The sequence below is a fragment of the Blastomyces dermatitidis genome, assembly GCF_000003525.1.
Source record: "Blastomyces dermatitidis ER-3 genomic scaffold supercont1.1, whole genome shotgun sequence".
Classification (NCBI taxonomy): domain Eukaryota; kingdom Fungi; phylum Ascomycota; class Eurotiomycetes; order Onygenales; family Ajellomycetaceae; genus Blastomyces; species Blastomyces dermatitidis.
Window position 1 is genome coordinate 2,456,930 of NW_025544774.1, and position 20,570 is coordinate 2,477,499.

Below are 20,570 nucleotides of genomic sequence, written 5' to 3' on the forward strand. Positions count from 1 at the left end.
CTCAATAGCACACCAATAGAGAAAGAAAATGCTCTCCCAGCACTTGCTTTCCGTTCACAGGCCGAAATTGGCTAGTAACGATGCTCCCCGCGTCTCAGGTTATAAAGCCGACATGCCAGCTGGGATAATACCGGCGAGGTAGCCGCAGGGGGTATTCAATAACGGTTTAACTCTTTCTGTCCTCATTTTTTGGCCCATGACGGATAATAGTAAGAGAGGAATATAAACAGCAGTCGCAGTTAGTTGTATACCCGTTTCGGCTAAATGGCTTATCGCCAGCCATCATCACCACCACCACCACCACCAACAACAACAACAACAATAAAAAGCATGCCCGACTCTGGGCAAAAATGCTGGAGTGGGGGCAAACTGTATCTATTATTGTCATTCGGGGATTAAATCATCCAGTGCCCGCATAGTTGGGAAAAGGGACGAAAAGCACGAAAGGAAAGGAAAAAGAAAACCTACGGGTAGAGGGCCTAACAGACACACACTTTTAGGAGGGGGGAATTGCTTGACTGCAGCCACTGCCGGACAGTTTCCTTGCCGCCGGACCCTAGGCGGCTGACAGAGGAGCTAGGAATCAACATCTTTCAAAGAAAAGAAAAGAAGAGAAACTCTGCTCTAATAACATTATTGACCTCCATTTCCAGCAATTGGGGAGAGAACGGCGGCACAAGCTCCTCTAGGTTCCGGGTGGGGGGTGTAACCTCAGTGTCGGTGTATCTTGTCGAATGGAACAGAAAAAGAGAAGAAGGATGGGAAGAAAGCAAGTTTCCGCTTGTTCGAAACCATCTTTCTCTCTCTCTCTCTCTTATCTCAGACTCCCATACCTATTGTGAACAGGGTTGGACAGGGTTTCTCTTTTGTTTCTTTTTCTCCTATTGTTGGAACGGGCATCAATAGGAAATCGGCTGGAGGTTGGCGATGGCAATTAGGGCTGGCAGGGGTCATGTGAGGGCGCTTGGCCGGATTGGGCGATTGAATTCCATTCGCCCAAACAATAGGACTGGAAAATTCGAGCATTGGCTTGGGCAGGGCTGGGCTAGCAAGCAGAGGGGGGGGGGAAAGTTGTTTGTTTATTGATCCCTCTTGGTATTGAGCGCTGGCCAACTACTTACAAGAAACCTTGCTTGGCCCGGACAATAAACAGGATTAATAGCAGGCTTTATCCTCGTTCAATGATCGCTTAGGTGGCTGTGATATTTCTGTTCGCAAAATTGAGTATTTTACTTTTATTCTTTTTGGGCCTGGGACTAATAATGTGATGCCACTAGCTGTACGATATTCTGTTCGTTCTATTCTATCCCCTTCTTTTGCTGTCAATACTGATGTTGTTTCGCCTTCTGCATTTCGGTTATAGCTGCCACGTTATCGTGGGGGTCGCAGAGTTGCATGAATATGTGAAACTAGACAACAATAATGAGAATAACAATAAGGGCCCATTGCAGAAGGGAGCAAGTCGACGGATGCGTTCATCAATTCCATCCTTGGCTTCATACTTCTCGCTCAGCATAGCTTTGAATCATACCCTCCAAGGTTGGTTCATACTCCTTCAACACCACCTTATCGCCCTCTAGGACAGTATTGGCTTGCACAAACACTTTGCGCGGGATCTTCTTCTGCAGAACAACCGGTCGCACTTGTGATCCCCACCACTCATCAACATTCGTAATCTCGTCGTACAGCGCTTTTCCGGCTTCGACATCTGCCGTTGATTTGTAAATGTGGAGTTTTTGTAGATACTTCGCTACTGCTGGTCGACCATGGCTCAAGATCTTGGACCTGTCAAGGTGAATCTCAAGATCGGAAAGGTCATCCTTGGTATGCACCAATTTCACAAAATCACCACCAGCATCGAGGAAGGTGCGCAAAATGCTGTATCGTGCCTGCATGTGAGCTTGTCCCCACTTCGAGCTCTTGGGGTCCCAGAATTCAAGCGCCACTACACCAGCTCTGGCCATCTGTAGGTAGCTGGCATATAGAACATTCCCAGCCTCACCGTTTATATCTTCCTCTCCGTTGCCAAAGCCAAACAGCTCTAATATTTTGAAGTCACAGCCAAGAACCATAGCCACACATTCGGCGCGGCATTCTTCGTACGATGAGGCGATAGCCCCAAAGACTGAGCTCCAGGTTTGTCCTGGTTTGTACCAGGTCGTTATGGGTTTTTGTGTTATAGGGCTGATTGGTGGGTTGGAGATATCGAAGTTATACTCGCCAGGAGCTGTCTCTTGAAGTAATTTGCCGGTTCCATGGCCCAGTAATTCATGAATTCCGACCTGTTTTGAACATCACATGTTAGAGATTTATCGATGTTGAAGATATGGAAGTTTGTGATCCAGAGGGTTAAGGGACAACAGGGAAGGTCAGTACGTACCTGGACCTCAAACGCGGGATCCCGGTAGTCTCGGAATAACTGAAGATCCTGCTCCCTTATAAAGGGTACCGGCTCATTGGGCGCTTTGGCACTACACAGCAAAATGTCAGCACACTACGTGAGATTAATATATGTATCAGATTGACAATGCATAAATACCTTAAAACGTTGCCTAGGGACACATTCTTGTACCCAAGGTTTTGTCTGATATCATCGTAGTTCGGGATGTTGATGCCAGCAGGTATTCCGCTACCCGCGAAGGAGAGAACTTCTAATGAAGTAAAATCAGGCGACAAGAATTTATCCTTTTCGAAGTCTTTGCCCCAAGGAAGTTTTGGGATCATGGACTCCGCATTCTCAACAAGTTTCCCGAACGCCTTAGTCCGCTCTTGATTGACCTAGGTAGAATGTCAATGGCAATGCCGCACACAGCATACGTATCTGAGCGTTTGGTGGGTGATAGTTAGCATACCATCGCAGCAAAACCCTCCCATTCTCCACGGACACCATGAGGGTCTCTATATGTTTCCACAAATCCAAGATCTGACTCGACCACTGGTCCCACATCCTTAATCCATTCCCTCTGACTTTCCTTGAATGCTTCCAGGGATCCGGTAGTGAAGGACTTCACGTATTGCTGATGCATTCTCTTCTGTATGTCATTTGCAGCATTCAACCCAGCCTGCTTGACACTCTCTGCAATTTTCGCCATCTCCTCAGAATGGTCACCAAAGACAAGGTGAAGAGTTTTGCCTTGCAATTTGCCTTCGAGTTCCCACTTATGAACATCACCAACATCTCGATCGCTGCCTGCCGGTGACTTTTCTGCAGATGCAATCAGCAACTCGAAGTCTCCAGACTGGGTTTTGCGCAACCTTGTGTTCTCCGGTAATAACTTTTTATCTTCCAAAAAGGAAGCTATCAGAGAGATCTCTTCGGTCGTGATGTTTGGGGAGTCGGGGTAATAGGTCGACATGTGTCCGTTTTCTGGATAACCGAGATGCATCAGATCGGTAGTGGCGGTCTCATATATCCCTCCACCAGACTTTGTCGCTTTCTCCCATGCTGCTTTTGTTTCTGGAGTAACGGAGGCGAGCGCTTCCAGGGCGTCAGCAGGTATTCTAGGAATAAATTTGGAATCTCCGAATCCCTTGTACGATCCGCAATTGCCTAAGAACTGGGTCGCGTATTCCAGGAAGAAGCGTAGATTTTCTGCGCTCACACCGGTCTTCTGGGCCAGGGAGTTCCAATCGCCATTGCAAGCACGGTAGAGGGAGATGATCAGATCGTAGATGGGTTCGGACTCCGGGGAGACTTGGCGTAGCGTGATCCGAGTTCCTTGGAAGGCAGCTCTGCGGCATGGTCAGTTCTATTTCTTTGAACAATGTGCTTTGTTTGCATTTTGGGAATTGGGGGAAATTGGGGTCATGGGATATGTAGGCAAGTGTCCAAAGGGAACCATGAATATGTTCAATGAGCAGCAGAGTAGCATAGCCTAGGTGGAAGGAATATAAGAATAAAAGAACTACTTACCTACTGATGAAATGAGCATATCGTTTCTGCTTGTCGTCTAGCGCCTCGAAATGAGGTTTGATCTCTAGCCTGACCACGGTGGGCGGGGAGTCGGCGAGATACTGCTGCTTAGCCGTCACGTCCATGATAGATGGGGGGGTCTCGTTGTATACTTCTGTTGTCGGTTTCAATCGCGTCGCAACCGCAGCAGAACTGGTAGAAGATGCAAATCTACTGTATTTCTGTGAAATGGGGAATTGATGTCGAAGTTGAAGAAGACGGCTGGTAGAAGAGAAGCGGACAATGGTGTTGCTTGAACCTTTGGAGGACAAGCGTCGAAGAGGGGTCATGGAAGCAACTCAGCCGCCGAGGGGGATTTGGTGCCGGAGGGAGGGAGGGGTATGGTATTTAACTAACTTCACGGTAAGAATTCAAAGGCAAAAATTCAATTGTAAACCCAAGGATTAACTAGCAGCAGCGAGTTGACATGGCAATAATGTGGCTGACAGCCCGGAGTATAATAAGTTAACTAGTGGTATGGTATTTAACAAGCAGCACCGGATGCGGGAGCAATAACTACTACTAGTTATAAGTTAAATATATAGTTATAGTTAGTTACTACTCAACTAGCGGCTCCAACCAAGAACTTCTTCTTTCTGCTTCATCCACATCTGCCCCAATTGTATATCTCTTTTTTTGCCAGAAGTTTATATGGACAATGGATGATTGCACATTGTCCGCCCTCTTGTATCCACATGCATGGCTTATCCCCATCCCTTCTTTTTTCGAAGAAGCAAACCTAGAAATGCTGATTTGCAATGAGTTGATCATTAACTACCTCTCCTGCAGCTAGCAGACGACATCACGGCCAGCCATAATCAAAAAGCTTTGCTCTGGGACATGAATAGTAACGTTCAAAGATATGATGCGCACGACGAAGCTTTGTCCCTTAAAAAGAACAGAGCAACTATGCGCGCCGCAAACTACGAAGCTCGATGGCAATATACGGGAAGCAAAAGGCTTTTTTTAGAGGCCTATTGCCCTTGTCCTCTTGCCCGTCTCACGTCTCATAAATAAAAGGAGAATGCGACTATTTATTGCCTCACTGGAAGCTATGGGGGATGAACCTATTCTATACAATGTAGCCCGGAAATACCGGACAGCTCCGCCGTCATCCCTCCCAACCCCGAATATAAAATGGTTTGAGATGATCAATAGCGAGCCTATCAGGACCCTTCGAACCCATGAAAGATCACCAGCATTTAGGCTGTTTAACGAGCGCCGTTTGGTCCTCAACTACCAATGATTAAGCGATGGCATACCAAGTTGCTCGTCTGGTGCCGCAGAAGAAGCTATGATTTGTTTGATAACCCAAATAGCCTCTCTAAATTGCTTTAGGATTTTCCTGCCTGGTCTGCACATTTTGCAAGGGGCAGTGTCCCCTCCCATTTACTCATTTACCCTTGACTACGCTCCTCCTCTAGCGGTCTTTCTCTTGGAGTGAGATATTGTGATCGTGAACGATATCGAGGGTGTTTCATTTCTTGCGGAATCTCCACGAAATATCGAGGCGACGAAAATTCAGGATAATGGTATGCGCTTCCAGTGAGACGACCGGGAGTTTCATCAGAACAAACATTTCACATACTTAAAAAAGTCTAGGAAATCCTATTTCTTGTCTCCCATTTCCTAGGGAAGCGTGCCGTATACCATCTGACCCAAGAAGGAAGCCCCGTCACTTGAAGCCTATCAATGGGCTGCAGTTACCAGAAATAGGGGATGGTGAATTCTGCGAGAATTTCTGTGTAAAGATCTCTTCCCTGAAGGGTTACTTTCTCTCGCATTCAATAAGGTGCAGTCATTTGAAGTCGTATGCTAATGAGAGTTTACCTTCAATTCTCAGCTCCATGGATATTCCAGAGCGCTCATTTTGGTCTGTCTATCGAGATAATAATCAGGGTTCAGACTTCTTATGAATAGTATATGACACCAAGCGAGCGACAAGACTGTTGAAAAGCAATTCCAAAACCGACCTAGAAAATCCCAGGGTGTCTATCGGGGCCTATGGAAGTAAGTATCCAGTTCTGGATTTCAACCCTTTAGGTACTATGCCCGCAACATCCACTGTTTCAATCTCGTACAAAATAGCGCTTTAACAATGTAATGGCTATTCAGGTTAAGTAGAATGAGTACGGATTGTGCCCCATATCGGACGGAGTTAAATCTTGTAGAGAAAATAAGGGATTACAATAAGAACATTTCTGATTCAGAAAAGTGGAAGATCTAGACCTAACCTCGACTGCCACAAAATTTGAATGCCACAAAATTTGAATGGATATATAACACCATGAAACACATATTCCGGCAATAGTTTTGCCTCATATCTTCCGTATAGTAATTACGCCTAACCCTCTTAGGGACACGATTGAAAGGCACCTCGCCGAGGGGTCGTAGGGAAGATTCACTTAGTTCGGTAATTGGCACCTGTGGGCAAACTGCAAAATTTATTCTCAAATGAGGCTCTCATATTTATCAAGGCCCTGCTTCTGCTGGTTAACTGGCGGTCGTAGAACTGGGGGTATCTGAGTCGAATTCGAATGCCACTGCTGGGTTGGGTTCGCTTTTGGCTGACCAAAAGCGGCGGAAAGGGGATCGGTTGATGGCTTTTGCTGTTGCTGGAAATTTGATGGCGGTGGAGGAGGGATCGAAAATGGGGAGAGTGGCATTGTTGGCTGTGTATTCAGACCAAAGGATGAAGTTGATGGTAATGTTGTGGAGGTTGTGGAGGTTGGCGGATAGGTCGGGTTTGCGGAATACTGATTCATCATCGAAGTGGGTCGTTGGATAGTATTGGTGTTTGTAATCGGGGTCATTGTCGACCAAGTGGAAGATAATGAAGGCTGGGACGGTTGTGAGGGGCGCGCAGGTTGCAACGCTGGGAATGATGAACCCATGGATGATTGCTGTTGGGTAGTTGAAGGGGCAAGAGCAGGGAAGGAGGCCATGCTCATATCTGGAGTAATCGATCGTTGAGAAGGCCCTGACACGTTTGCAAGTGAATTACGACCTCCAGTATTGTTGGCGCTGACGGAATTCACAGTCGACCATGCAAACCTGGGCGGATTTGCAGTGTCCCAGGAATTCCAGGAGGCATCATTAGAACTAGATGTCGTTGCTTTACCAAGGACTAAGCGTTCGAAATCCGATCGTGTGTTTTCAACATCAGTTCCGCCATTTGCAGTTTCCATCGTTCCGAATAAATTAGAATCACTCTTTCTAGGGTTTCCGGAATCATTTGACGAGGAAAGCGATTGTAGCTTTTTCGTTTGTTGTTGCTCGACCCTTGAAGAGAGGGATTTTATCAGGTCCATGAAGCGGCCAAATTGCTGGACGTTGAGAAGCGGGCCCAGACTGAAATTCCACAACGTTGGAATGATCTCTAGAGCGATGAATTCAGTTTCGGCAATTTGGCCGACCTGTCGAAACACATTTAGAGCTGCCATCATAACTGCAGGCTCTTTTGTTTTAATAGCTTTCAGCAAGGGAACTATTTTTTCTTGGACAGTATACTTGTCAAGAATCGAAGTTGAGCCGGACTTGGGTTGCTCGGACTTGCTTGAGGTGCCAACGAAATCACCGTTCGGAGTCAAAGATGCTTCCTTTACGGAACCGCCGCATAAAATAGCAAACGACTCCAAACCTCGAACTTTGATGGCAAGGCTGCTGGTTCTGGTGAAAACGGAGGCAATAGGAGGGAAAACGTCATCCTTCACAGTCGAGAAATCAAGAATTGGCAGCATCACGGGGAGGCAGCGCATTGAAGCGTCGACTAGCGAGTGGGCGTTGGACTCTAATCCTAGACGGATTAGAGGTAGTACGTCTGGCAGATAGCCGTTAGTAAACAGGGCTAAATATAAATCAAAAGGAATCAATATACAAACCATTTTTAAAATCCCGTCCCGAACAGGTTTTCGCTATAATATCCATATTTTCGAGAACAACCATGAGACTAGCATCTTTGCAATGATCACGCTCCTGCGAAGAGCCTTTTGCTCCAGCTGGCAGAAAAATTGATTTGATGTGGGGAAGGACTTTCTCAGGAACGACCCGCGGACCGGATGGAATAATTTTGATAATTTTAAACACATTCGACAGGATAAGTGGAAGCAATTCTTTGTCTTTGCTTTCATCCAGGAGGGCACCAAGAACCTTCCTTTCGAGGACAGAAGACGGGAACTCGGGCAAGATGCGACCCAATCCTTTCATGAATTGAGACTTCTCATTAACTGTTTTCGCAGGCAAAGTCTCTAGAAAGCGTATAGTTGACACTAGTACATTATCGAAGTATTGGGATTGTTGGAACTCCTTTGCATCCATGCGCTGAGCCGGTCTTCTAGCAATGAGCCTAGGTAGAACGTGAGACGCTAGATCCTTTGGTATTGGGCCTGAGGCAAGAAATCCATTACTCTGTGACGGTATTGTCGACGGTGAGCTTAATAATTTTTTGTATGTAGAAGGATTGCCGTGTGTTTTAAGAGGAGACGTGTGAGGAGAATTATAAAGAGTAACAATGATAAGGCCGAGGGAGAAGAGGTCTGCAGACGTGCAGATATTCGAGTCAATTACGAAGTCAGGAGAGGTATAGTCCAGGTCAAGTTGAACGGAAGCTGGTAGTCTGGGATCTTGATATAGAACCTCTGAAAGTGCAATTGGAGGCAAAGATGACTGTGAGCCTGCGTCAGCTGGACCAGCAAAGGCAAGGCCAGATATTTTCCAGTCGGATTTCGTGTTGATGTAGATGGCTTCAGGGGTCAAGTTGCCGTGGACAAGACCGGCAGATTCATGCAAAAATTCTAGGCCTTTGGCAATTTGCAGTAAACCTTTCTGGATTTCGATTTCATCCAATTCGATACTATTCCCAGTTCGATTTACATCGGACTCCCCGCCGATAGATCGGCCGGCCCGCCCACCACCGGAAAATTTCTCTTGCTCATCTTTCTCCCGCAACAGCCCAGTTAAAGATGTGGTGACTGGCTCCGTTGCAAACATCAAACCGCCATTTCGGGTGTCTTCCACTGGCTCCAGGACCTGTAGAATGGAAGGATGCCTTAGCCGGGTGAGGCTACTTGCTTCCCGTCTAAGCCTTTCGACAACTTCATCATGTAACTTTTTCAGAGACGAGGTGTTAGATCGGGAGCCAAGGCCACCAGGCCGCGCATCAAGCGATTTCCGATCAAAAACGAAAACCGATGCTGCAACTCCGGTACTCTTTTTCTTGCCTTCATAAACTTTCCACGGGCCAGAAGTAAACGAGGGGTGCGGGGATAGCTGGTAATTGGCAGCTATGTTTGAGCTAAAAGACTTCAAAGCAGAAGAAAACATGGCGACCTTGGGGGAAATATGAATATAAAATTGCCAAGAAAACCAAGACAAGGAGACGGCTGTATCTGTATGTGGTCAGACTGAAGCATTAAGACCAGGGAGTATCAGCTCAGGGAGTCGTGTCCCTTTTGGAGTGATTAATCCATGAGCCAACATCAAGATTACATCCCAACACAGGCAGTCCACTCTCTTTCTTTCCCTTACTCTCCTCCAGTGATATATGGAATAACAGCGCAATATTCACACCGGCCCCTATACGCGAACCGGTATCTGTGACATCCTGTCGGTATCTGTGGAGTCCATGCGGTCAAGATAAAGATCTGTGAGGTTCGGATGCGGCTCCACACAACTTCCAGTGGACGGCTAGCCACGGTCACATGAGCTCACGTGAATTAGCCGCGGTGCTTGATGACTCAATTATTACGTTATTTCGTACTGTCCGAGCTCGCATCAGTGCGCGAGCAGGCGCCGCTGATTGGCCGCCCGCCTCTGCCGGTCGGTGCTGGGGATGATGGCGCGGGAAAGGCCAGATACGGAGTACGGAGAACGGCAAGACAATTTTTCTGCATCCAACCGGCAAAGCGTCACGCCCTTCAACAAGAAGACCCAGCCACTGACTCACCCCGTTATATACCTTTCCCGCCCCTCCAATTTCTCGTATTCTCCCGTTCAAACGCCACTTGACTCCTGCGAAGAATCATGAAGTCCGCTCTATACTCAACAACACGAAGGGGAATTCCCGCGCTCAGCGGCAGCAGTTCCGCATGGAGATATTCCATTCCTTGCCAAAGGAAGTTCAGCACGGATTTCGCAAGCCGGAGCGATGGATTACCAGGAATTGATGTCTCCAAATTATCTATTACGAAAACTACCTCGCCGAAACAACCTATTCAGCCCGAGAAGCTCGTTTTTGGAAATACCTTCACTGGCAAGTGTTCTACCATTGGAAAAAGTCCTGTTATATATATATGGTAGAACTAATGGGTTGTTAAATACGTTCATAGACCACATGCTTACGATAAATTGGAATACTAAAGATGGCTGGCTTGCTCCAAAAATCATCCCTTTCCAAAACCTCAGTCTCAATCCGGCCACCTGCGTTTTCCATTATGCGTTTGAGTGTTTTGAGGGAATGAAGGCATACAAGGACAAGAACGGTGGCATCCGGTTATTCAGACCAGATAAGAACATGTCACGGTTAAATAAGTCATCAAAACGTATTGCGCTTCCAACACTCGACGCGGACGCCGCGATAAAGCTCATTGGCGAACTTGTTAAACTAGATAGTAGATTTATTCCTGAGTAAGCTTTGATGATTGAACTTGCTATGCGAATAGGTACTGGGTTTGTTATATTTGTTCTTGTTACTGATTAGTTATCTTTCTTCTCAGCGCACGCGGCTATTCATTATATCTAAGACCCACCATGATTGGTACGCAGGAGACATTGGGCGTTAGCGCTCCAAGCTCCGCCATGCTCTTTGTCATTGCTAGCCCCGTTGGCCCCTATTACCCAACCGGATTCAAAGCTGTTTCTCTAGAAGCAACAGATTATGCGGTTCGTGCATGGCCTGGCGGAGTTGGGGATAAGAAGCTGGGTGCAAACTACGCCCCATGCATTGTCCCACAAATTGAGGCTGCAAAGAAAGGCCATCAACAGAATCTGTGGCTGTTTGGAGACGAAGAATACGTCACAGAGGTTGGGACCATGAACCTATTTGTTGCGTTAAAGAACAAAGGAACTGGGCAAAATGAACTCATCACTGCTCCGCTGGATGGTACGATCTTGGAGGGAGTCACACGAGATTCAGTCCTCGCTCTTGCCCGAGAAAGGCTGGGCCCTAAAGGTTGGGCGATATCAGAGCGCAAGTTGACAATGTCGGAAATTGCCCAAGCTGCTGATGAGGGAAGGATGATCGAGGTATTCGGAGCGGGAACTGCGGCTATTGTTAGTCCCGTTCGCACTATTAGCTGGAAAGGACGGACGGTGGACTGTGGTTTGAAAGAAAATGAAGAGGCTGGGAAAGTGGCTCTCGAGATGAAGAACTGGATTGAAGGGATTCAGTATGGAGATGAAGAACATAGTTGGAGGTAAGTCCTACCCAACAAAGCCCCCTCTTCTTAAGTATATAGCCCTAACCCACCCCCTCTTCTAGTGTCAAACTTTAGTTCTACTCCTTTGGGTATTTACCAGGGTATTATACAGTTTTCGCTTGATTTACATGTACCACAGCCTAGACAGCCTTTCTCCTGCAATCTGTTACCAATTACGTTACCTGTTTCAATTTCTTTTTACTCTTGTATTCGGAGAACAACTTGTTTTAGACCTAGAAAGAAACCCTCCGCCGCCTATGGATTTGGCCACCATTTAATCAAACTCATTGGTTGTGCGTCCACATCCTGTCCATCCGGTTGATATGTGAGAGGTTCCACCTGGGATCAACGAGAAAGAGGATAAATTTTTATACAGCTCATAAGTTACCATCATACGCTTCCTGGCCTAGTCCGGTGTTATCCCGGATGGCACACAACAAACAAGGGTTCAATTTTAATTACCTTGCTTACGCCGCTAGGAAAGTCCCCAAACGAATATTCCATCAAGTCTGCAGAAATCGCGCGCATAGACCTGTGGAGTCCATCCGATTAGCCTCACCCCCAACCACCCAAGACCTTCAGTCTCCTAAGTGGTGGGGTGAGCAGGCAACAAACTGCTAGCGAGAGGCGATCTACTTGCTTCCCATCAAAAGCATGGAGTATGGAGGAATGCTCAAGAGGTATCCATCTCTATCCACTGTGACTTGAGAGAGTGTCATTTACTCCCCGCCCCTTACGCCGTACTACAGTGAATTTTTATTACATGAGTTTTGCTAAGATATATAGTTAATTATCTACGTAGTAAATATATTGACGAAGGCCGGGGCCAAGAGAAGGGTGCGTACCTACGGCAACATTCTCCACGCAAGGTAGCTGCCGCAGCTGGTTGGGTAGCTTGCCCCTTTCTCCCAATCTCCCCTTGTCCCCATCCTGCATCCTCCCTTTGCCGCCAAAGTCCAGTAGGATTTTCAGCCCATTCGGTAACAAAATGGTAACGAATTGACGATCAAAATACCGGATTAACACCAAACTCAGCCCCAGGAAGACAATGGAAAGGGCATACTGCTGGGATCTCTTTTATGCCATGCCCTGAATCTTCCTCCTGCTTGCAGCCTGCATGGAATAGCAGTCCACAGCACAGAGGGTCGTGCCGGAGTGTGGGATTGTTTCTTTGAGAGGTTCTCTGCACCCAGTCTAGCATCTAATCCCAGGGACCCCATTCCCAATCCGCCTCGCTTGTGTGTATATATGTGTGGGATGTTTAATTCGTTGGGAACCCAGAAGGCCGCACTGAGTGGCCTACAGATGTCCTACTAGCGCAACAACCCTTCAGGTATGACACGACAATACGGAGTAGTGACAATGAAAAGAACCCTGATAGCTAAGAAAAGAAGCGAGGGGAGTACCAGCACATCTTGAAACATGAGACGATATTTTTAACCCATCCATTAAGTTGGGAATGATTGGAGCTATGTTTCCGCTCCGCGAACAAAGGTAAAGTAGAAATGTTTCCTTTCCACATCAACAGTCTCACATTTCCTGTATAAAATAGAAATGGTGGAATGAGCTGGCCACATGGCGGCTGGACATACGCAGTAGGAATCCGACGCTCTTTTCGCGGTTAACGGCCGCGCGTCTTATCATATAGAAGGACTGGACTAATAATATGCCCTTCACATTATTTTTCCCGGACTATTGGAGGAGGAATAACGAGGGAGAGAACGAGAGAGCGTGTCGATCTCTCGTGATTGATGACACCGTTCAAAGTCCTCAGACGACTCAGCCTACATCCATAGTACAGTGCCGTGCCTGCGAGGATCAGGGAGCAACAGACAAGAGTGTTGAACAATGAATCTAACCATTCTAGGGTTGTGTCCGAAGGGTTAGGTCCAACATGAATCCTGAGACGGAGGCCGGATGTGTGTGTTTGTGTGTGTTTTTGTGTGTGTATCTACGCGTTAATTTCCGAGAGCCCTTAGAACGTGTTCAGTTTTCAGGGCCTCCGCTGCTGCATGGGAGCCTTGCAAGGGGTATATAAGTTAGTTATTATTATTGAGGTATAAAAATAGGATATGGCATACCATGCCCATACAACTAGTAATATAGATAGAGCCTCCGCCGTGACATCAGTCAGTCTGATTCAGCAACCGCCGCGTCTCCGTCAACTCTGCATCCTTCACACACTCCGCAGCCCGCGTTGCCTTCTAATTCTCATATAGGCTACTTTCTAAACAACAAAGTTTCGTGTCGTCATCAACCATCGCTCCTCAGTAAGCGTTCATCATGGGCTAGTTGGTATATAAGGCTGAGCAGCTTACATTCGACGGCATATAACTATAGTACAACAGTACTGGATATATGTACTGTACATACGCATGTACAGCGCTTCGCCAAAACTCCCCCATACATATCCCTGTCGATTCCATGAAGCCAATAACCTTTTGTGCGTGGCAATGGCTAAATACGTCGTCGCCGTTGCTGTTATTTCTTTGTTAACTTTGCATGCAGACGAAACGGGAGGACAGCCGAGCCAAGGTTGCCATCGGGGCAGTGTGGCTTGCCGCCTCAATTTTAGCTTTTGGGCGCATCGTCCCATCACCGTCCCATCCCAGCAGTGAACAGTTAGGACATGGAACCGGAGGTAACTGCTACTAACCACCAGCAGGATTTCGGGCCTGGTGGGCCACTGGGCCAGCCGTGACCTCGTTCCCTCGCAAAGAAAAGCATCCGAGCTCTAGGAAGGTTCCATCATTTTGAAATGGCCGCGGACTTAAAAAAAAAAAAAAGATTTCCCCGCCGCGGAGCAATATCGGTTGTCGTTAGCCCTCAGCCGCAGCTAATTTTTCTCGCATGAGTTCACAGACTCTTCGCAAAGCTGAGAAATTTCCATCTAGAATCAATGCAAAAAGGATTGAAGGAATTTTGTCAATCAGATCTATCCAGGTGGTTGTTGCCGCCGTCCGTCCCTGGGCAGATCCAAGTCAGCCGCTAAACCTCGTGTCGATATTTTGAGTGCTGACGGATGAGATCCTTCTTTTCTTCCATTCCCAGCCACGCAGCCGGCTGCCTGTTTACGCTACTACTTAGTCGCAGCCAGACCAGAACCTCCTTCAGCAAATTCGGATCCGGCTACGGAGTATGCAGAAATGTGCCTGCAATTGGCCACTGGGATCGCCATCCCCTCGCTCCGCCAACGCAGAGAATAGCTGCATGGTGGGGGGAGGGATCGGTAAAGAATCTTCTTTCCAGGCCAGCAAGAAACATTTCCAAGGGCTTCCAAGATGTCTTCGGCCACTAAGAGGCGTTCCATGGAACAACAAGTGTTAGGCTACGTTGATGAAATGCTACGATATCAACAGAATACACCGACTAGTTTCAAGGAGATTGGACTGTTCTTGGGGGACAGACTTGGTCGGCACCAATCGGTAACATTTGTTTAGGAGGAGACTCGCTGCAAGTTATGTTCTTGCGCGGTGATGGTTGGTCCTTCGGGCACTTTTGTGATTCTAGCAAGCGGTCTGCGACATCCGTCTACCAGCGTAGCTTTTCTATTTGGAACACACCCAGAACTTCAAAACTAATAATATAGCAGGGCGTTTTTTTCTCTTCTCTTTTTTCGCCCCCGCAAAATAACAAACAAGTGCTTCAGGATACAGTATTTTTTCTATTTTCGTTCCATGCCTCGCGTAGGCATGGACGGCGATCGTTATTCCTTCCACTAATGATATGATGATGATGAATCAAATCATAACCGCGCGAAAGGTGTTTCGAAAGATTTCGCTCTTATTCAAAAACACGGCTTAACCGCATACGACGGTCCGACCAGAGGTTGCAGGAGGGGGAGGAGCCGTAGCTTACAAATCATCTACGGGCCGGTTAGTTTTTTCCGAAGAGGATTTGACTCTCATCACATCCCTGAACTGCATCCCCTTCTCTGCTTGGGTCCGCAAAAAAAGAAAAGAAACATTGACACAACATATCCCCACGGGTTTCAACCAAGACAGGCTTCGCTTTCTGGCACGAAGCGCAACACTAGGCTACATTTGGGGTCTTGGACAAGGACCTAGTGGAATTGAGGTTTGACGATACGACACGTTGATATCTCCGAGCGTCGTTTGGGAGAAGGCCCATGGGGGAAAAGGGAAAAAAAATAACCGAAAGAATGAATATAAATAAACTTCTCGCTAACGGATTCGTTCCACTCGGAGTTAAGAAGGCTAGTTTCCATGACTGGATCGAGCATTCGATGATTGTTCCTTTTTCTTTTTTCTTTTTCTTTTTCCTTTTCTTTTCTTTTATTTTGGTGGCGGGACGAGCTCCGCGCAGGGCATGCGGGGAGAGAGAAGTGGTACGAAGTTTGGAACGGGCTAACAACTAGCTAAGATTCAAAAGCATATAAGTAAACTATTCAGCAACGGACTCTGGGACAGGAAGATCTGATGATAATCAATCATTTTTGTGTAGCAAATCATCTGACCCGAACTGGAACTCGGATGAAGGAGAGTATATATACTCCGTATATATAGTATATATATATATGTTTCTGCACTTTACGCATTTTGGGACCGCGGATTTGAATTCTGATTGGTTTGATATCCGGTAAAATACGGAAGGAACTTGAAAGGGGGAAATATCTGTCAAACCTCTCCTCTCAACGGACATGAATGACGCGATACCAAGCCAAAAAACTAACTATGACAAAAACCACAAGGTGTTCCGATAATTGATACGCTGCAACCCACCCCCCTTCCCGCGTATTGCTAGCTACTCGCGCCTCCAGCCAAGACCGCGCTGCGGCCCCCGTTTCGCCTATTTCTTGGCGAGCGGACTCGAAGTCCGTTCCGAAGGGGCAAGCAAAGCCAAAAAACATAAATAAAGGTAAACCTGATGATTTCGCTAGTTAAAAAAGAATAATAAAAAAATACTGCTCGTTACAGGAAGTCTATTATTATTATATGTTATGTGCTCCGTACACGTATAGAATCGGTATCCAACAAGTATTTACGCTGTAATGTCTTGTTTGTTGGGTTGATCGTATGGTTGATAAGCCAGAAGAGAAATGAACGCCAGGAGTTGGTCTCCATTTCCAACCTCCTCCTCATAGAAACTTGCACGCAATCGCCCCTTATTTTGCCACCAATCCGTTTCATATGCTTTGAAAAAAAGGAAGTAGAAAAAGAAAAGCCGTGACCAATATTAAAAACAAAACAAAAAGAGACTCTTGCAATTCGTCAAGAGGGGTTCCATATACGCTCATGTAACACCGTAAACAAAGTCAAAGAAGGAATCCACCGCTATATACAGTTACAGAAGTGTAAATTCAAAATAAAATAAAATTCGAAAAATAAAATAAAAAATCGGGATAGAAAATCACCTAGCGCGTTCATCCTGCCGGGCCCCTATATCGTATACTCTTTTCTCCCTAATTTTGTCGCCTAGATAAAGGACAACAGCGGTGAAGCCATCAAGTGCTGAGGAGTCCTTGGATGCCTATGCACTGGGTTGCTTGGAGAAGCAGTGTTCGATCGACTATACGGGCCTGATTGTAAAGGGGGAGGCGTCTTGAATCCGAAAACCGTGAGCTTCTTATGTTTCTTTTCTTTCTCTTTGTTCTCGTGTGGGTGGGAAGAAGTCCAACCCTTGGGCACTAGTTCCGACTTACAAGGGAGTTTGGATCTTGGTACGGAGCAGAGGTGGCAGGGATGTCGAACCCAGCCATCGAAGCATAATTCATACCAAATGGCGTGAGCAGATCATCTTCTGGGTAAACCAGTTCCTGAGCAGGGGGCGGGTGCGAAGATAGTGGCTGGATATAGTAACCTGAGGGTGGAAGTTCGGAGGTTGGGATCGGAGCAGGGTGGTATGTCGATTCTTGGGGATATTGTGGGTAGCTGTAGTTTGGAGAGCACGCTTGGTAGTGGGTGGCGAAAGCAAGTGGAGGAGAGGCAGACAACTGCCTCGTTGATGGATCGGAGAACATGCTGGCTCGCTGCTCGCCTTGATAAGAAGAGAGTGGCTGAGTCAGAACCATCTTCGTTGGCGCCTTCTGGTCATCTTTGGCTTTAGCTTTTTCTATGGTGGCAGCCCGCCGTGAAGGGGACTTGGACTTCTTCGATTTTGATGTAGCTGGGAGACTGAGCTCCTTGTGTGATTGCTCTGGAGATGCAGACGAAGAAGTGGCTCTTCTTTCCAAATCCTCAAGGCGTCGCTTTAGCTTCTTGCCTGTTTTTGGTCAGTAAGCTAAGACGAACAAATATTTGTGGTTAATAATCTGTGGCTTACGGTAGTTTCGTTGAGCAATTCGATTTTGAATACGCCGTCGCTCAGCGAGATCGGATATCTTTGTCCAATCCTCGTTGGGATGTGCGCTGGCACTGAAAGCACTGCTAGTTCCATGACTAGAATTAAACCTCGACTGCGGCGCAGGTTGGGAAGGAGTATAGGGATAGGCCGCACTCCGATTCATGACGGCTGAGAGTGTCGACATTAAATTTGAGGGGTAGGATATCGCTCAGGATCAAATGTGGAATAGATATACAGCAAAATAAAAAATAGGAGAACGAACAGGCAGAAGAGGTGGATGTGTACAATTTATGATCGGATACTGGCCAATTTGAAGGAGAGGACTGCTGCCGGTGCATGGGGTATTTATCAATTTCTTGACCTCCAGGAGAGGCCAGTCCCAACTTTAAACGATCCTCCGCAGGACCACAGCTTGACTACCCCCCCGGAGGCCGGCCAACCGTTGCAAACGCAGGGGTCCCGCGTGCCCACGCTACGGACGTAGTGGATATTAGATCAGTTGTTTCTAGTGCAGCCTTGCGTGCACATAGGTAATTTTGTGGCTTGCAAGACCTGAGTTTCGAGAGTAGGGCCAGGGCTCGGACTAGCGTCGTAATGTGACAATACCGCCTTGGAACTTGAACTGAGTCAATATTACTTAGCCAAAAATGGCATAGTAGAAGTTAGAATTCTATTTGTAGGACATCTCGCTGGCAAGGCAATGCCCGGGATCCAACACTAGGAGTAGCCCTGTCTATTGATTTAGAGCCAGTGAGCTTCAAAGGTGATCTTTAAAATCCGGCTCATTCTGGCTCCCTGCTAATGCGGGAAGAGGTTAGCTTCTTGAACATGAAGAATATCCCAACGTTGCGAGCGAGGGGCACGTAAGTTGAGACACTCCCAACAGGCATAGCTACATTAGAAACGGTAGTTGACTGACCTGAATGACTTTGCTTCTTAACTCGGTTACTCAAGGGTGAGTAAATTGGGCATCAGCTCGTAAAGCTGTTTTTAGCAAAGATAATTACTCTTGTATCTAGTACTTTTCAGAGCACATTGAGATCGATACCCCGTGCCCCTCATTGATTATCCCGTCCACAAGGGATTCGCTAGTTGGAATAAGGAACTTGGCATGGGGTTCATTAACAAGTTACCCAACCCACATAGCCACCAATTTCACAGAGCACGAATCCCTGCCGTGACCGAGGCCTGTCTGCCGCCAATGGGAACAGGTCAAAGAAGGCCAATATATCGCTAGGTTGTTTCTGGAGTGTTTCCTATTGGATATTGGCAACATTCCTTCACTCAGCTGGGAGGTGAGAAGGCCAATAACCACGGACTTCCTCTCCCGCTCTCACACCCCGAAAAAAAGAAAGACCAAAAAAGGAACAACAAATAAATAAAATAAAAAAGATTGCTAAAGGATAGCAAGAAAGCTTCTAGAAACGTATCTTAGGCCTATATCCATTTTAAAGGCCGATGGGTGGTAGAATTGCAGGCTGGCCGTTTACGCCGTAGAGAGGAATGGGTTTGGTTTGAGCGCGCTAAGCGAGATGCCTATCCAACGCGGCTATTAATTCCATACAGCCATAGCCACTGCCGCGTTTCTTCCTTTTTCGGTTGTCGCGGCGTTTAAACTACCATCAATAATATTCTCGAGCTTCCTACCTGGGTTTAGCGTGGTCCCAGCCCTCGGCACTGAGATTAGCCCAGTATTAGCTTTACCATCTTGTAGGCGGTTGCATATATCAATCTGGATTGCACTGTATTGTCTTACACTTGATATAGGGGAATGGCTGAGAACAAGTCTACCATGTCTGGCGCTTGTTTAGAACTTTAAATTCAGTTCCTTGCTCGAAGGGTTCCTGACGAGGTCAGGGCCATGTCCAAATTTTAACTGACACTTTGACCATGAATTGTTTTGCCTGACTTTGTTGATCCCCCCAGATGCTCTAAAAATATTGGGGCTGGATAGAAATAACGGATAGCGGTTACTATCTTATGAGTGCTAGTGTCGGACGTTGGTTGAATCCGGGATACCGACGCACAGTACCATGCAGACAACTATGCCTGGGACCATAAGCAATTCCTTAATTGATTTCGATTAACATCGTAAAGATTAGAGCATACACTACACTACTATTAAACACATAATACTAAATTAAAATAGAAAGCAGAACTTTTGCCTCCCACCTACGTGGGTACTCGATTTTGGAGCTGACCTACCCGGGTTTTATGTGCTGCATGTAGTGAGTGAAAGGATTTGGCATTTTTGGTTCTATTTTGCTGCGAGTAGACAAGGAATTACTTGACTCCCCCTTTTTCCCCTGGAGATCTCAGCGAGAGCTTCTATTGAAGTGTAGTGTGCCTGTGCTCATCATTGTGGGTTCAGTCCCCTGCCCCACCTTGCTACAGCACAACTAAGGAAAGGCAATAAGAGCCCTTCCTATCAAATCAGTATCTTCTTTACTTCCAAATTCTGTTGGAAGGCTGCTAGAACCCCAATGCTGGCCTTGTTAGGTGTCATAGTTAAATCCCCTAACAATAAATATATTTTAGAGTTATGATTGATGTTTACTTAGAATCTTTAAATGATACTTCTCCACAAATAGTAACGGAGATAAGCAATCATGGTAAAACTAATTGGCTCTTTTTCCCTTTTTATCTTAGAGAACGAGAAGGGACTCTGTTTTTGTGACAAAATGCAAAGGTGTTGCATTACCTCTTCTTCCAGCCCTAGGCCCCATGATGATCAGTTGAGAGGTGTAAGAGAATAGAATGAAATCGAATGGAAGGCCGAACATGGTTCATAGAGGCATCATACCACAAGAAGAAGAGGAACAAGAAGTTAACACCCACCACACTTCAAATTCATCCTCTGGCAATGATCCTGCACTGTCCGGATCCGGTTGGTATTGTTT

At 46.6% G+C, this 20,570-nt stretch overlaps 4 protein-coding genes across 8 annotated transcripts; 1 reads left to right on the forward strand and 3 right to left on the reverse strand.

Annotated features, from left to right (window-relative positions):
• Positions 1–215: 215 nt before the first annotated feature.
• Positions 216–4,489, reverse strand: BDCG_00339 (dipeptidyl-peptidase III). 3 transcript variants are annotated; one of them, XM_045415855.1, is made up of 6 exons: positions 3,914–4,489; positions 2,853–3,732; positions 2,540–2,778; positions 2,381–2,471; positions 469–2,282; positions 216–369 (listed from the first exon to the last, which is right to left on the reverse strand). In XM_045415855.1, the coding sequence occupies exons 1-5, from the start codon at positions 4,240–4,242 to the stop codon at positions 1,497–1,499; spliced, it is 2,325 nt and encodes a 774-aa protein (XP_045279116.1). In that variant the 5' UTR covers positions 4,243–4,489; the 3' UTR covers positions 216–369; positions 469–1,496. The 3 variants fall into 3 exon arrangements, with proteins under 3 accessions (XP_045279116.1, XP_045279115.1, XP_045279114.1); XM_045415854.1 differs by having other exon boundaries at positions 216–375; XM_045415853.1 differs by having other exon boundaries at positions 216–2,282.
• Positions 4,490–4,636: 147 nt separating this feature from the next.
• On the reverse strand, positions 4,637–9,722 carry BDCG_00340 (SCY1 protein kinase). Its single transcript, XM_045415856.1, has 2 exons — positions 7,834–9,722; positions 4,637–7,772 (listed from the first exon to the last, which is right to left on the reverse strand). Exons 1-2 carry the CDS (start codon positions 9,272–9,274, stop codon positions 6,403–6,405), a joined length of 2,811 nt encoding a protein of 936 aa, XP_045271707.1. The 5' UTR covers positions 9,275–9,722; the 3' UTR covers positions 4,637–6,402.
• Positions 9,386–16,753, forward strand: BDCG_00341 (branched-chain amino acid aminotransferase). The gene is made up of 6 exons (XM_045415857.1): positions 9,386–10,202; positions 10,279–10,576; positions 10,666–11,364; positions 11,430–12,047; positions 12,154–13,637; positions 13,708–16,753. The coding sequence occupies exons 1-4, from the start codon at positions 9,974–9,976 to the stop codon at positions 11,440–11,442; spliced, it is 1,239 nt and encodes a 412-aa protein (XP_045271708.1). The 5' UTR covers positions 9,386–9,973; the 3' UTR covers positions 11,443–12,047; positions 12,154–13,637; positions 13,708–16,753.
• Positions 15,955–19,189, reverse strand: BDCG_00342. 3 transcript variants are annotated; one of them, XM_045415858.1, is made up of 4 exons: positions 18,590–19,174; positions 17,650–18,465; positions 17,030–17,589; positions 16,259–16,928 (listed from the first exon to the last, which is right to left on the reverse strand). In XM_045415858.1, the coding sequence occupies exons 2-4, from the start codon at positions 17,852–17,854 to the stop codon at positions 16,803–16,805; spliced, it is 891 nt and encodes a 296-aa protein (XP_045279117.1). In that variant the 5' UTR covers positions 17,855–18,465; positions 18,590–19,174; the 3' UTR covers positions 16,259–16,802. The 3 variants fall into 3 exon arrangements, with proteins under 3 accessions (XP_045279118.1, XP_045279119.1, XP_045279117.1); XM_045415859.1 differs by having other exon boundaries at positions 15,955–17,589; positions 17,650–18,468; positions 18,590–19,189; XM_045415860.1 differs by having other exon boundaries at positions 16,253–17,589; positions 17,650–18,457; positions 18,590–19,162.
• Positions 19,190–20,570: the final 1,381 nt, after the last annotated feature.

Excerpts from the sequence above, each read along its gene's own strand:
- BDCG_00339 (XM_045415855.1), bottom strand. The coding sequence starts at position 4,242 with ATGACCCCTCTTCGACGCTTGTCCTCCAAAGGTTCAAGCAACACCATT. Across the intron at positions 3,733-3,913 it reads TATGCTCATTTCATCAGTAG|AGCTGCCTTCCAAGGAACTC; the intron begins GTAAGTAGTTCT and ends ACCATGCCGCAG. Across the intron at positions 2,779-2,852 it reads GGGAGGGTTTTGCTGCGATG|GTCAATCAAGAGCGGACTAA; the intron begins GTATGCTAACTA and ends CATTCTACCTAG.
- BDCG_00340 (XM_045415856.1), bottom strand. The coding sequence starts at position 9,274 with ATGTTTTCTTCTGCTTTGAAGTCTTTTAGCTCAAACATAGCTGCCAAT. Across the intron at positions 7,773-7,833 it reads GGGACGGGATTTTAAAAATG|ACGTACTACCTCTAATCCGT; the intron begins GTTTGTATATTG and ends GCTATCTGCCAG.
- BDCG_00341 (XM_045415857.1), top strand. The coding sequence starts at position 9,974 with ATGAAGTCCGCTCTATACTCAACAACACGAAGGGGAATTCCCGCGCTC. Across the intron at positions 10,203-10,278 it reads TTTTGGAAATACCTTCACTG|ACCACATGCTTACGATAAAT; the intron begins GCAAGTGTTCTA and ends ATACGTTCATAG. Across the intron at positions 10,577-10,665 it reads GATAGTAGATTTATTCCTGA|CGCACGCGGCTATTCATTAT; the intron begins GTAAGCTTTGAT and ends CTTTCTTCTCAG.
- BDCG_00342 (XM_045415858.1), bottom strand. The coding sequence starts at position 17,854 with ATGTCGACACTCTCAGCCGTCATGAATCGGAGTGCGGCCTATCCCTAT. Across the intron at positions 17,590-17,649 it reads AATTGCTCAACGAAACTACC|GCAAGAAGCTAAAGCGACGC; the intron begins GTAAGCCACAGA and ends GACCAAAAACAG. Across the intron at positions 16,929-17,029 it reads ACCAAGATCCAAACTCCCTT|ACGCCTCCCCCTTTACAATC; the intron begins GTAAGTCGGAAC and ends TTCGGATTCAAG.